Below are 15,182 nucleotides of genomic sequence, written 5' to 3' on the forward strand. Positions count from 1 at the left end.
ATTTGCGCAATGCTTCGTGTTATGTAGGTCTCAACTACAGTTGAGTCTGCAAAATAATTTTGTGACTTCAAGACATGTTTTCCCAGTTAGTAGGCTTTCTGCTTGCCTTTTCTTTTCCAAAGCGCATTCTACAGTACATAAATGCGAATTTAATAGTGAACATTCAAAACATTCAATTCGCAAATCAGTTATCTAGATACTATAGCATTTTTAGAATATTTGATGAAACACCCAGCCGAGGTCGGTGTCAGTCTGTGTCGGTACAATTAAGGTTCGTCCAGGTCGACAGCACCAATTGAAACAATTCCTGTACGCGAAGCCAAGGAGAGGGAACGGCATCTGTCAATGTGGCGTCTATCAAGGACCTATCTGGTGCATTTTTTTTGTGTTGCTGATTGGAAGAACACAATCATTGACATGAAAACGTAAGCTTTATGGCACCTGCTACAGTGCAAGGTTGCCGAAGCACCGGGGAGTCACTCCTGGACATTTTTGCTTTTCCATGTGCACATCATCGAAGGACTTGCCAAACTGAAAGCTGAAGCAAGAAAGCAAAGGGAGGACAGCAGAAACAGAAAGGCTACAGTAATGTTCACCATGGAAAAAACTAATCCTGGGATGTTTTGATGAATCAAGCAGTTTGACACCACTTTATTTGCACTTTTCTCAAAATGCAATTTTAGGACACTTTTGTACCTTTTTAAAAAGGAAAGTGTTGTTTAAACGAGAGCTAAATTTTGTGACCATTTGAGTTGGTGCCTCGTCCAACTTTGGAACTAGAATTAATATCCACAAGCTAATAGGAGTTTAGTTTTAAAAAAAAGTCATAGTGGCAGTTGCAATGTTTAAAAGAAAAATATTTTTACCCTAATGTTTCTTGGTATTCACATAGTTCTAGTTCCAGTTGTCTGACATACCATTGTCCTTTTCTTTCTTTCATTTTTCAAACTTTGAAAGCTACGCAATAAAGAGGTATATTTTTGTAAGATCAGAAACAAGAATAACAAGAAACTGAAATACGGTTTTACAAGGATTTTCTAAGCCCACCTTTCAAAGCCCCACACCACCTTATGCACGCAAACGAACTTCAGGGTGTCTACCAATCGAGAAAACTGGGAATTCTCAGGGATCCTTAATAGTCTGGAAATACTCAGGGAAAACTCAAAGAATTTGTGCTTCTATCAAGGAAAATTGACTAATTTTATTGAAAGGGCACGAAAGTCGCACTAATGCTGGCTCAAGTAACAGAGAGAAATCGTGGCAAATTGTCTTTGACACCATGTCGTCTGCTGGAGTCGCCAGTGTATAGCCAATGACCGATTTTCCAGGCACCCGATTTTTGGGACGTGCCCAATAATTTGGACTTCTTTTATTACTGCCACGTACCCATTGAGTCAATGTATAAGAATGCCTGAAATTTCTGGCACAATAACTCTTTGCCATATGATTTTCTGGACTTTTTGCCGTGACCGCAGGTGTGAAACTGCATTAATCAAAGTCACCGCCGCCGCCATTTCGATTATCTTGCCGCCTCAAACTGGCGCTCTCGCACGCAGATCCACTGGCAGCCGTAGGCACCACCGTGGCAACACTAGGTCTAGCAGCTTCGTTGTTTGCCATTAAGCATCTTGCCATTCGGTTCCATGTTTTTCACTCAAGGAATTCGACGCTGTCAGCAATGGCACCGACTCCGCACACCCACAATTGGCACAATGCTGGTTTCTGAAAATCAGCTTCACCTCAATACAGACGCGGTAACCTCATTACATACGCAAAATATTGCGGTGAAGCTTAACAAGCGTGGCAAGAGGCAATTGTCAAGGGACACAGTATTTATTCCTTAACTATACACGCATGCACCTGCCATCTCCTGTCACAGGACAAGCACCGATATGCCTGATAAGTGTACTGGAAGGCCTTCAGACTTTTCCGGATGTGCCTGTGGTGATTAGAGCCCTTAAGGGCAGCAAAAGACATGCATTAATTTATTCGAAGTGCCCGATTTTTCAGATGTTTTCGCAATCCCTAGGGAATCCGAAAAATCGGGACGTTGTCTGTGCTACGCACCAAACGGATGCTTCAACTGGCCCGGGCTGCGAATGCGCAGTGGAAGGAGGACGAGAACAGAAAGGAGTGGACGGGAAAGGAAGTGTGCGCCGTTTCTTTGATGGAGCTCAAGCTCAAAAAAGAAAGGTGTTGGCTGATGCGGAGATGCAGGTGTCCCTCATCCAAACCAAGATACACTTATTAAAACAGTAAAACACAACACTGAGGCATTTTGCGCGGGCTGAGGGTATGTCAGGACAGACGAGGTTGACTTTCCAGCAGCTGAGAGACACTTGTGACAAAGTTCGGACCTCATACCAATGAGCTTGCTATCATTTGATAGAAATAGGTCATAGTCGAAAATATTTGCTTCTGTATGCATCTTTTTGTTCATGTTTGAAAATGTTTGAATCGACCATGTTTTTTTTTTCAGACATTTTATTCGCTGTGCATTTTACTAACCCCTCTCTTCTATTTTCTTTTTAAATATAATAAACACTACTGCTTACTATTCAAACTGGATTAAGTCGTTTTTGTATTTTTTAACGCGCTTACTAGAGAGTGACAGCATCAGGCGACATGGTGTCAGCCTGTTTTGACATCAAAGTTCTCTGTCACTCAGGGAATTTTGCAAAGGCACTCAAGGAAAACCTGGAAACTCAGGTAATTTAGAAACGTCAATTTGGTAGACACCTTGCTTCTATGTGTGGTTGTGGTAGCGGGCGGTTGTGTTGCCCGCAGACCTGGACATCACTTCAGCAGCTGTCAAAAATGCCAACGCGTGATCTCAAAACCAGTCATCGATTAGCCACTCGTACAAACATATTAGTGGTTTGTGACCTGTATTGCATTGGTGAACGGTGATTTGTCATCTAAGCTAATCTAGGCCTGATGAGCTCTACTTTGTCAGGACGGTCAAATGTCGCCAACGCAAGTTAAGATTTGGTGCCGAATCGAATCATATCTATTCACAGAGGCCACATGACACTGGGAAAGCTAACCACCTCGCAACAAAAGCGAGTGTATCAACGTTGCTCATGGCCGCCATAGCCACCTTTGTGAAAGGCATATCATTCTGGACGCCATTCATAAACCTGCATTGGTCTCTTGTCATAGTTTCAAGCATTGTTATTGGCAAAACACATTTTGTGTATTCTGGTAAAATGTGTCAAAACATGTCTGTTGTTTGGAATCCACAAGACATTTCAGTCTATTTTTGTCTGATGCTTGATGGCTCAAACTGTTCTAGCACAGTTGCAATTTTTTGTCTTTCTTATGTCTGGCTGCCTGCCTAGCTTTGTTCTTGCTAGCCTACAAATTTATATTTAATTATTTACACCATTTTGTTACCTACCCAAATAAAGGTCAGTTTGCATCATAACATGCATAGAAAGCCGTCCGTGGGAAGACACGTGTTTATTAACTGCTGGCCTTATGTCTTTCCTTACTGTTGAACAGTGTTTACTGATTGCGCAGTAAAAACAACCTACACTAAATGTCCACACATTACTCGCGCAAAGTGTTCCAATTTAGCAGCGCCAAGACTGCTCCGAAAGGCTGGTGTAGCTGTTTCTAAAGTGCCCCAGAAGTGATTTTTTTTACCTGCTCGGAAAGTTGCTCCAAATCCTAAACTGGCCGGACCACCGCTGATTTTGGTTACACTCAATTTCTGGGAACACTGTATGCATATGAATCTAACTGCATGGTTTTCCGATCCTTCTAAATTATTTATGCCTAAATTATCAATTAAACTCGTCTCAGCAATCTTTCTACGGCATGTACATACACAATTGAAATTTCTTTTACCGTAGTATTTCCTTAAAGCATGCATTAATTTCTAGCTATGAATTTTGTACAGCCAGTTATATAATGATTAGTAATGTATCTGGCAGTCTTCTTTTGCCACAAGGGGCATACATAAGTCCACGTCTGTCGTACAATGCACTAAGCCATCAGCGAAACTGAATCGGCACTTATGCAGTTAAAGCTCGATATAATGAAGTCGGCAAAATCAACCATTTTGTTCGTTCCATTGAAAGTAGACTTTTTGGCAAATAAGTACAGTTGGCGATTAATTTTTTTTGCAGGGAAGAGGCCGCATAATTTTCTCAGTTATCGAGCAATCAGAAAAAAGCAAATTTGAATGAGAAAATCCATTTTGTTGAATTTAAGAGCCAGCGACGAAAATCTCATGCTGTGTTGGCAATGTCTTCACATCAGCGGTACTCAGCGAAGTCAACCACGCTTTCGTGTCGACTCTGCCCTCGCAGCCGATAGTGTCGCCTGCAGCGAGACGAAACCATCGTGAAAAGCACCGGCAGTGGAGAGCCGAATGTTTCAGCACGTATTGGAAACTCGAGATTACACAACCTCCAGTGCTATAGGCGCAAAAAGAAAGTGCACTTAATGCCAAGCCATCTCCTTGCACACGTGGCAGATTACCTCTAAAGCGGGGAACGCGGGCTGCTTATGCGCTCAGCCCCGGCTGCACTTGAAAATGTGCACCAACCTGCCCCCTCATGCGGGAGACGGTGCTCATCAAGCAACCATACTTCTCGGCTCGCCCTCACATGCGTCCACTCACACCGAAAGCATACAGTGTGTGCGGTGCGATAGGATCTAATCATATGTGGACTTTATGTGGAACATGATGCTGCCCTGTGGCTTTGTCAGCATTTGAACGTGTTCATTGATGTTCACCATGCACAAAAGTTTTTTCAGCTGAAAACGATGGGCTATGTTGAAAAAGGAATGCATCATGTAACCGCGCAAACAACAAAGGACAAAGAAGGAAACACACAGGACAGGCGCAGGTCCGCGCCTGTCCTGTGTGTTTCCTTCTTTGTCCTTTCTTGTTTGCGCGGTTACATGATGCATTCCAATATCGACCACCAACTAGCCGCCCGCCTATCTCTGTTAAATATGTTGCAAAAAAAGGATACAGATCCACTGGATGGTAGTTAGGTTGGCACATAAGAACAGGAATCAATTTGGTTCTGCTGACTGTCATGGCGGCAGTCTCACTGACTGTAACACCACAAACAAATGCGGCCAATGAATACAGTGGCACAACGCTTTGCATGGTAGCTTCCTAATTTTCACACCACCGAAACTATGTCGTGGCACAGCAGTTGCCAATTTGTGTAAAACGACCCCTTTGGAACAATATGGAGCAGCAAATTCCTTGTCGGCGTACATTGGCCCAGTTGGCATAGCATTCCCACCACTGCCGATGTGTCAAGTTGGCACAAACACGTATATAAGCAATACATTAAATTCGTGCACCAATGAGAAATTTTTAATCCTAAAGTTGCCACTTTTTTTGGAGAGGAAAGAAAAAAAAAATTTACCACCCTTCCACTACTGTGAAGAGGGGTGCAAGCGAAGCTCCAGGTCCGCTGCTCTTAGTTGTTGTAACGCCTTGGCTTTGCGCTCGTCATGGCGAGGTCGGCATATCGATGACAAGCCCTTTCTCGAGCGAGTTCCAGCGGCGTTCATCAAGTACCGCCTGTTTTTTCTTTGGCCGAACAAGCCGAACGCGGCTTCTCCATCTGACTGCTACACCTGAACTGGTGGGAAACGGCGGGCACGAAGCGTGCGAACACACGATCACACCCTCTCCCTCCTCTGGAGGGAGGGGACGCCTGTGATCGGCTCACGCTTTGTGCTGCGTCTACTTCTCCGTGCACATAAAACCCCGCTTTAAAGGTCACATATGATGATTCAACAGTGGCTGAACTGGTTAGCGTGGTGGTCTCACAACCCGGAGGTCGGTGGTTTGAATCTGCAGCCTGACAATAAATTTTTATTTTTCCGAAAAAGTATGACAACACAGACGCCGACACGAGTGTAGCAATACAACGTTTGCTTGAAAAAAAAAGTTTATACTGTCTCCCTGTGTTGTCATCCACTGGTCTACTACAATGATGCCTTCTTACTGTGCAAGTTGACGAATGTTTTACACATGCCATGTACTGAAAACTTCTGCTGGCACTTGATTGAGGCAGTGTTGACTTCAATGGAAATATTTGATATTATTCAGTTCTCTATATGAAGGCAGCTATTCTTCTAGTACTATACTACTTGTGCTTGATGTAATCACATTTCACTGACGCTTTGCAACAACTGGCAGCAGATAAGTGTGTTGCTGCCGAGCTATATAGACAGGTGGTTACGATGCTTAGGGTGCCACTCTTTGTGTTTCAGGTGCAAGCTATCCTGGTGAACATCTTTGGTGGTATCATGCGATGTGACATCATTGCAGAGGGTGTCATCCAGGCAGCTGAAACGCTCGACCTGAAGATCCCCATTGTGGTCAGGCTCCAAGGTATGGGCATAATTATTCTGGGTTTTAATGGAGACTGCTTCAATCCTTTCTCCTGCCTTCCAATTCAGAAACATTCTTGGCAACTTTGACCTTTCTTGTTGACTGCAACCCTTTTGCTAAATGGCATCTGCAGGCAGTGCCACGGCACACTATGCTAACATCAGTAAGCGCCTGTGTTTCACGAAGACTAATTGTTGGGTGTATCGAGCACCAATACTTTTATTCACGCACATCAGTACAAGAGGTTCTTGCCAAGAGTTCAGTGTGACTGCAGCACTTCCCTGCTTTTGGTGAATAGAAGACAGTCATTTTTTAGCATAAACAACGCTAACCTTTGCGTCGCTTGGACAAAGCTGCACTATTTCCCAGAAACAGCCGCCATTGTCATTGAAGTCTCCCAATTGTCACATACTGCCGGCGGTGCCACGAGTTCTAGGTATTCTTTTGTTGGAGAGGTGGACATTTCCTGTAAAGCCTGCCGGTATGTCGATCGGCTCCATCCGAAGCACCAAGTCTGTGTATTATGAAATGGGTTTTTGTGTAGGTGTACACTGTATAAATATCATTTGTCACAGCGTTCACCATGAAACAAAGCAACCATCGCTGTACTTCGTTGTGTCCAGGTAACATGGCCCAGGCCAAGTCAGTCAGTAAATAAGCATCATGCAAAAATGAAAGACGACTGTAGCTTGCATAGTGCTTCCCTTTAATAGACCCACACATGAAACTCCAAAGGTTTATTTGCTATTTCATTGAATGTTTTTTTTTCTTTTACTTTCGAGACTATGCAAAAACCGAGGTGGAAAGTGCAAAGCCGAAAACCGGGAATAACATGAACTGGTGCTGTGATGTGGGGGCACGCACTAATAATATATTTAGATGCACGGTAACCAGGACAGCCCATTATTTTAATGTTATAGTCTCAGACTGCAGTTCAGCTGTGTGAACAACGCAACATGAATGTTGCTACTCCACTTTGCACGGTGCTAGTTGAAGCTAGGCTTTGCATTCCCCTGGATTCAATTGAGCTGATAAACTGCAGTATTAAAGCATCTGGAATTACACAGTGTCTCAAATGCTTTGCTTGCCTACCAAAAACTCGGCAGAATATCGCAGGCTTTCAAGCTGAAGCATTAATCACAGCTGGTATGCAACACATTCAGTACAAAATCGTCCACTGTCACACAAAGTTGCTGCTTGCACACATTGTTTGGAGGTCGCTTCTCACCAATGTGGTGAAGAAAGCAAGGAGAAAGTGTTCCTCTGAGAGCAGACGATGCTTGCACTTCCTTGCTGATGCACTAGCCAACACAGGCAAGTGCACTGGGGGCGGCAGACGGTGCCAGCTGGACACATACGACACAACCTCTTTTGCATGGTGCAGGTACTCAGGTGGACGAGGCCAAGGCCCTGATTGCAACCAGCAAGCTCAAGATCCTGGCCTGTGACAACTTGGACGAGGCAGCAAAGATGGCAAGTGCTTCTGGTCATTCCTTGCCAATGGCCGTATCCAAGGAGGGTGGAGAATCTGAAAGGGGGAGAGCAAGGCAGCCACTGTTAATGTACGGGTTGTGGGGTTCTCACCTGTGCTCTTGGGACAAAGGAACGACAACACAGTAGTGCAAACAATCACAAAGGCATTTATTGCACCTTTCATAGATCAATGCCTGTTAGCCGAGTTGCTATCCACAAAACATGCCGATGGGCACGCGACAAATCGCGGAAGTCCGATTCACCGCGACCGGATAGCGAGCGAATATGTTCGCCCCATGTTGGATCCCAACGTCTGGTCGCTTGCGTGGACGGTCGCAGAGAAGCATGGATCAGCGCACGCGCAGAACGTCCGCGCAGCTTGCCGAACCCGAACCAAAGAGGAAGTGCCTTCTCCTTTCCGTGCCCAAGTAACCCCGCTGGTAGGCGGCGTTGGCAGCGCAACACTCGCGCCATCTCTCGTACCGGGCCCACTTCAACCAGACCGACTGCCGCGGGTATCATGCAGGCCACGCGGCGAAGCCGGATTGCAGGAGACGGGAGCTATGCGGGAAAACAGCATATCAGGGGACGCGTGAGAGTCTCGCATCCCCACAGGGTCTGGGATATTACGGCCTATTTATTGTTTCTCAGTCTATAATTCGATGCTCCTTTGCAAGTTTTTTTCGTGGCTTATAAGAAAGTGAACAAATAGGAGTGTTCACAACAAATCTGATTGGGATGTTATCAGTGGTTGCCGCCATGTTTGATCACATTGTGACGCATCCGTTGCTTGCCTCTGTGTTCACAATGAATGTGCATGACACCATTGCAACTCGGTAGACTGTGACTGGGTGAACGGCGCGAAGCTTTGGCCACCGCTTTTGAGCACATGTAAGCAATCTCAGAGCTCAATGCATTGTGTCCAAGCGGTGCGAGCAGTGTTTGCAGTGCTTATACTAAAAACGTATTCCAAGCTGCCCCTTATGAATTAAATCAGGACCAGTGTACTTTGCTCTTTATTTAGCGCAAACACTTTGAATCAGCTGCTTGTCGTGTTTCTGACTCGGTAAGTTTCTCACTCACTGTCGGGTGTCCTCGGTTGCGATAGATTTGTTCTTCCTGCACACAAAGGGCTTGGAATGTAGATGGTTGGTCTGAATTTTGTAATAGCTTGTAGTGAGAACATATCACTAGTGACTCACTCACTCTTTGGACCGTCGCGAAACGTTTAGCTTCATTCGTTCATTCACTTATTCTTAATATGTGGGCGATATAGTAAGTGTGTGTAGATAATTTGCGACAAAATTACTATGCCAGAAAGCAGCACTACTCCCTTTCTCATTGTGTAATGAGCGGTACTATTTCTTGCCAACGTTCCAGCATTGAAGTACTAGCACTTCCGACAGCTAATCGTACAATAGCAGGGCAGAAGTGATAATGGTTTCATATCCATGCGCTTTTGCCGAGGCATCGTGCAGGGAGCAGCCAAGACTGCCACCCGTTCTCTAGAGCATACATGCTTGTGTAAGGGCCAAACTTCTTTTATTTTTCCAATTTTGACAAGAGGCAGCCCTCACAGGAAGCAGGCCATTTTGTCTCAGACTGAAATTAAATCTGGGGCAATCCTGTGTTTGCCCACCACCACAAAAGCGAATGCTATCCTTTTCATAATGAATTCATTCATTCATGCACTCAGCTACTTGTCTTGGCCATTGCTGCTTACACTTGGTTCACCAGCACATTCGTGGAATTAAGTCATCTTCCGTGCCATCCATGGCATTGGAGGTCCTCGTTATTTTAAAGCTCTTACCGATTACTCCTGACAATGCCGCCAAAGGAAAAGATGGCGTTGACGACTTGTGCGCTGCCACAAAGGAGCCAGAGGTTAAAGCGCGGCATGCGTAAGTTAACGCCATGACAAGCAGATGAGAGTGAGATGTTTTTGAGCATTGTAGTGAGACCAGTGGCTTGCACTGCAGTACTGTTGGTAATAGCTATTCCTTATCTGCTTCTACAGAAGTGGAATTGCTGTCATTTTATCTTTCCTGCTCCCTCAGAACCTTCACGTTCACATTTCCATGCTTTGTATGTTGGACAGACTAGTTGGCAAATGTGCAAACTTTGTACATGCTCTTTCTATCGGTGCAAAGGAAAAACAGGTCAAGTGCCATTTGACAGTATGTACAGCAAACTGTATCAACTTATCCGAGAAGTACTCGGTGTGCATTTTAATAAGCGTCGCTTTCCTCCTTTGAGACCGCATGCACACTTGCATTGCTTTTGTTAGTTTAGTTGTTAAGACGTTGGCGTTTGTGAGTAGCAAGCTGCCGCTCGTACATCACGGGCTTGCAGGCTTCCCACTTCACCACTGACAAAATTTGCTACGGAGGTTCCGAAATTGGCACCTCTGCTTATGCTGTCTGGATAACCGCCTTCCTACGCTTACATGTATGTATGTATTTTTCCGTGCGGCAACATTTGAAAGAAAAGTTATTCTGATATGGGGGGGGGGGGGGGGAATCAGAAGCACATTGCACTGTGAATTTCTTGTTTTATTTATCATGCAATTGGTATAAACAATGACAGCAAACCAAGCTAGTATCTGTCACTAAGGTGTGAAAAAAAAAAAAAACTGTTTGTATCTCTCTCACCACAGGTTGTTCGCCTCTCGACCATCGTGGGCCTAGCACGGTCTGCATCGGTGGACGTCAAGTTTGAGCTGCCACTGTAGCCTCAGAGGGTGCACTGCCCAACCTTCCTAAGTTATACCCTGTAATCGTGCCTCCTTACGTCCCCAACAGTGGAAGAGCAAAGCGCGTGCATTGTCCCTTCTTGACACACAAAGCTTTAAGCGAGAGTGGCTCTTGGTTCACTCAACTTGCTTGAAGGTGCCTCTCCAAAACACACATGCCAAGGCTTTGCTGCTGATGGCACTGTTTTTAGCTTCTACTACAGAAAAGTGGCGCTCGCGATACTGTGTAGCAGGGCACGTACATCCATGCGACAGCATTTGACGCCAACCACTGGACCCAACCATGGTGAACGTAGTTCAATGCTGCATTACCCAACCTTGTTTTTTCTTTTCTTTTCTTTTTTTTTTTTGAATAAAGTGTACATACTGTCCAACATGTCTACAGGTCCATTTTGTTGTAGCACTGTTGTTAGAATTTTTAGCAAAGTCACCTTTTAAATTCGCAACAGCAAGCTTGAAACGGAACAGAAGCAAACGAGACACATACAAAAAAAACATAATAATAATCGACAATTGCGATACTCCCTAGTGCTAAATTTTAGTGCAGCTCTACAGGCGTTTTCATTTTGCGATATATTGAAGCAAAGACTCTGAAAGAGGCATGTAGGAGAGCGGGCAAATGTAGAATATTCCAGTGTAATCGCTGGTGCCATGTGGCTTCCAGTAAGTACTACACAATTCACCCGCCGTGGTTGCTCAGTGGCTATGGTGTTGGGCTGCTGTGCACGAGGTCGCGGCATCAAATCCCAGTCACGGAGGCCGCATTTAGATGGGGGTGAAATGCGAAAACACCTGTGTACTTATTAGATTTAGGTGCACATTAAAGAAGCCCAGGAGGTCGAAATTTCCGGAGTCCTCCAATACGGCTTGCCTCATAATTAGAAAGTGGTTTTGGCATGTAAAACCCCATAATTTAATTGTTACTACACAATTCAGGTCGCGCGAACGATACCAAACAAACACAAGCAGACGACCGCACAAAACGAGCAGCCCAGCTGAGACCAGATACGAGTATGCATGACACCGGTTTCCCGCGCACATCACTGAACGAGCCACTCTCGTTGGTCTTCCCCGTTTGCGGCTCACAGCTCTCATTTCCCGCTCCACATTCACTTGTTCCTCTTTCACTGTGCTCGTTCGATCAGTTTTGCCAATGGCGACGCTCGCCGCAAGAATGGGCGTCTAAGAGCTCAGGCAGTACGTATTCTGCAAGAGTCCACCTCGTGGACTCTTGCAGAATACCTTTCCTGAGCTCTAAAAGATAGTGCCGACTCCCAGCTGATGCTTATTGAAATATTAGGAGAACATACAAACACTTTGCAGCAACAGTTTGTGCCAGCAGTGCAAGACAGTGTTAAGCCATGGCAAGTTGGGGGGGAAAAGTGCTCTGTACGGACATGCAGAAACATTATGACGCACTTATCAGGGAACAGGGCTTGCTTGCGTGTAAGCTACACAGGCCCCTGCAACGTCACAAAGTGATGCAACAAATATGTGGCAATGGGAGGGGGAGAGAAGCCAATTGAACTTCCCGGAAATTGACGTGCTTCGTTTGTCATCTGCTTGGGTGCAACACACTACAAAATGGGATGTTTCTCACCTTCTAATTAATAACATATTTCCATAAAAAAAAAATTTTCTCAAGCTTAACCATGTTCTCAAATCATAATACAGTAAAACCTCGTTCAACCATACCCACTTAAACAGTAGTTTCGTTTTAAAAGTAGTAAAGTCAAATCCCCGCCTCAGCGGCCATTGAACATCATGTGTTTTGTATCCACATAAACCATACCAGCTTATTGCATACGTATTGCTTAACATGTAGTGCTTCAACTTTTCGACACGCAAACATGGCGGTGCGTTGTCTCCATCGGGCAGCCCGGCAGAACATCAAACCTCAGAGATCAGACCAACGGCCTCCAAGCGCACTATGCGTTTGCGCATAGGGCGCTTGATTGCATGATTGCAGTTTGCGCACTGCAATCGCCGTGCCAGAGAGCGTTGTGGTGTCGTGCAAGCAAGGACTCGCGTCATGCCGAAGCTCGGATAAAAAAGACGCCAGGTGCTCAAGCATAGAAGAAAAATTAGACATTGTTGGTGCTACCGAAGGTGAGACGAAGAAGTCGACACTGGCACGCAACATGGATCTATTGTTGACTACGGCGTGTGGCATTTCGAGTGTGAAGAAGTTGCTAGGCAGTGCTGCTGTGGCTGCGAAGAGATGTCGGCTATGAGGTTCGACTTTTCACCATCACTGCCTCTGTTGCTGCGGAAGTGTCACCTAGCGACAGTGATAAGGATGACCTGGAAAGTGACAGCACGGGCGATTCAGGCCAGACAGTGGCAGAAGCTGCACATTACGTCAGCCTCATGAGTGCAATCATTGCGACGAGAAGAGCAACCCGCAATAACCGGCAGCGCTTCTGCGACTGCGAGGCGATGTCGGCTACGAGGTCCGACTTTTCACCATCATTGCCTCTGTTGTATCCAAAGTGTCGCCTGGCGACACTTCGGATGACATAAATATGACACAAAAAGCGACAGTACAGGCGATTCGGTGGCAGAAGCTGACAGTTACGTCAGCTTCATGAATGCATTTGTTGCGATGAGAACAGCACCCCGCAATGAAAAGGTGCTCAGCGACTTTTGCAATGCTACTGCATCTGTGCATGGAGAATATGCAATGCCAACAAGGAATCTGCCATGCGAGTGTTTGTCGAGAAGAGGGAGCTGGCTCACAGCTTCAGTAAGTTTGAGGCCGCTGTCGTCACTGCTAGGCCGCCACCGCATAAAATGAAAATAACACTCGTTGTGCGAAGTGAATAAATACTGCATGTCTTTTTCTCCTTTCGTCGCCTTCTCTCTGAGTTCCGCTTTTGACAGGTAAGTGGGTGATCTCATGCTATTTCGGTGAAGAAGTACTGTTTAGTACATACTTTTCCCAAGCTCCGGCCAACTAAGGTTTAACGAGGTTTCACTGTACTGTATTTACTCGAACCTAGGCCGGCCCCTATCCTAAGCCGACCCCAGAAAGAAAAGAAAAGAAAAAGAAACTTGCATCAAAAATAGGCCGAAAAAAAAAGCGAGGACAGGATTCACCATAGAGTTCCTAAATAAGTACCCTAGAGGGAAATGTGGTGCTAGTGCCTGTCGAACGTTGCGTCAGCCTACGTGGGAATGATGGGAAGTACAGCAAGTACATGGATCAACTTCAATCCTTAGACTATTGGTGTTTGCTTGCAGCGCAGTAAACGAAGCTATACTCAAATATTTTCATGCAAAATCTAATTTTATTTTTGCAGTACCTTATAAAGGATGTCTCAGCTAACTTTTGGCAGAATTTAAAAACATGCAAATGCCACGTAGCTGGACAGAACAAAGGTAATGTTTGCCTTCACTTCCAGACACTCAAATTATTTTTTTGCATTCTGCCTAAATTAGATAATTTGTCTTAGTTATTCAACTTCTCAAATTGCAACTTCTCGAGTGCTAACTCTTGTAGAGTTAGCGCTCGTCCTGTCTGCTTCTTTCTGTGTCCGTGTTCACTTCGCGTTACAATCCAAGATCATGTTATCAAAAAATCTTCTCGCATGCAAAAGTAAAACTGAAGTGCCGCAAGACGAACCTCGCTCTTTAATATGAAATGCCTCTAACAATTCTCGTGCCGTGGTGTCCCTGCTTTTTCCAAGAATCCATATCTTCTTCAGCCTCGGCTCACACTGATGTGAATTGCAGTGCTTAGGCAAATGTACTGCTCCGTCTTTAACTTTCAGTGCATGCTCATTTACGGATCGCCCAGACTGGCCGACATATGTCTTGCCGCGAGACAGCAAGGCTCCAGTAGCACATTTTGTGTACTGCTTGGCGCGTACTTTAAAACAGCCACGTTTCTTGCGCCCATCAGAGAGACTGCGAGGCGAGCTTGTGTAGCGCTGAGAATATGACTGGCACCCCACATCTGTCTGCAACCTTCTTTAGGTTGTGGGTTACACGGTGCATATAAGGTAAGACCTCCGGCCTCGGCGTTCTCTGTGCTTGCTCAGCCCTTCTCCTGTGTTCTTCGCTCTTGAGTTTCTGAAGAAGCGACTCAGCAATGGCAGAAATGAGCACATGCCTCTGCAGCTAGCACAAATTTTCGTTTGAAAGCAGATGCATAGTGACATTGCCTGTCTGGTGCCATTACAATAACGCCACGCCACACGCTGATACGACACAGGTCAAAATGACGAGGTCGCTCGTGTACTTCAGTTGGCTACTCGCACAGGTAGTAGCGGCTGCAATACTGAGTTTTATATATGGCACTAGCTATGCATCATATTTATCAACTTCAATTAAGAACTGGCACGTTTTTTAAGATCCTCAAATCTAAGTAGACCCCAAATTTTGGCATGTTATTATTTGGAAAAACTGTTCGGGCTAGATTTGAACAGATACAGTACGCATGACTGACACAGTTAGTATTAGTTTTTTTGCATGATTGCTAAGGTGTGTTGTGCACAGGAAAAAGGGGGCGGCTACAGTAGTAGAGCTGCAGGTTCCAGGTTTGTTTTATGCAGACAACGTTGTGTTACCAGCTAACAAACA

The 15,182-nt window shown here is 45.2% G+C and overlaps 2 protein-coding genes across 5 annotated transcripts in view; one reads left to right on the top strand and one right to left on the bottom strand.

The window, feature by feature from the left end:
• ScsbetaA (Succinyl-coenzyme A synthetase beta subunit, ADP-forming) overlaps positions 1–10,972 on the top strand; it is a 62,361-nt gene extending 51,389 nt beyond the window's left edge. For both annotated transcript variants that reach the window (XM_065441281.1, XM_065441282.1), the window contains exons 9-11: positions 6,253–6,373; positions 7,758–7,846; positions 10,503–10,972. In XM_065441281.1, coding sequence (XP_065297353.1) covers positions 6,253–6,373; positions 7,758–7,846; positions 10,503–10,577 — 285 coding nt within the window. In that variant the 3' untranslated portion in view covers positions 10,578–10,972. The remainder of the gene's footprint in view (positions 1–6,252; positions 6,374–7,757; positions 7,847–10,502) is intronic.
• LOC135909338 (ubiquitin carboxyl-terminal hydrolase 11-like) overlaps positions 6,565–15,182 on the bottom strand; it is a 227,289-nt gene continuing 218,671 nt past the window's right edge. For all 3 annotated transcript variants that reach the window (XM_065441279.2, XM_065441275.2, XM_065441277.1), the window contains exon 19: positions 6,565–7,901. In XM_065441279.2, coding sequence (XP_065297351.1) covers positions 7,861–7,901 — 41 coding nt within the window. In that variant the 3' untranslated portion in view covers positions 6,565–7,860. The remainder of the gene's footprint in view (positions 7,902–15,182) is intronic.

The sequence above is a fragment of the Dermacentor albipictus genome, chromosome 1 (assembly GCF_038994185.2).
Source record: "Dermacentor albipictus isolate Rhodes 1998 colony chromosome 1, USDA_Dalb.pri_finalv2, whole genome shotgun sequence".
NCBI classification, from domain to species: Eukaryota; Metazoa; Arthropoda; class Arachnida; order Ixodida; family Ixodidae; genus Dermacentor; species Dermacentor albipictus.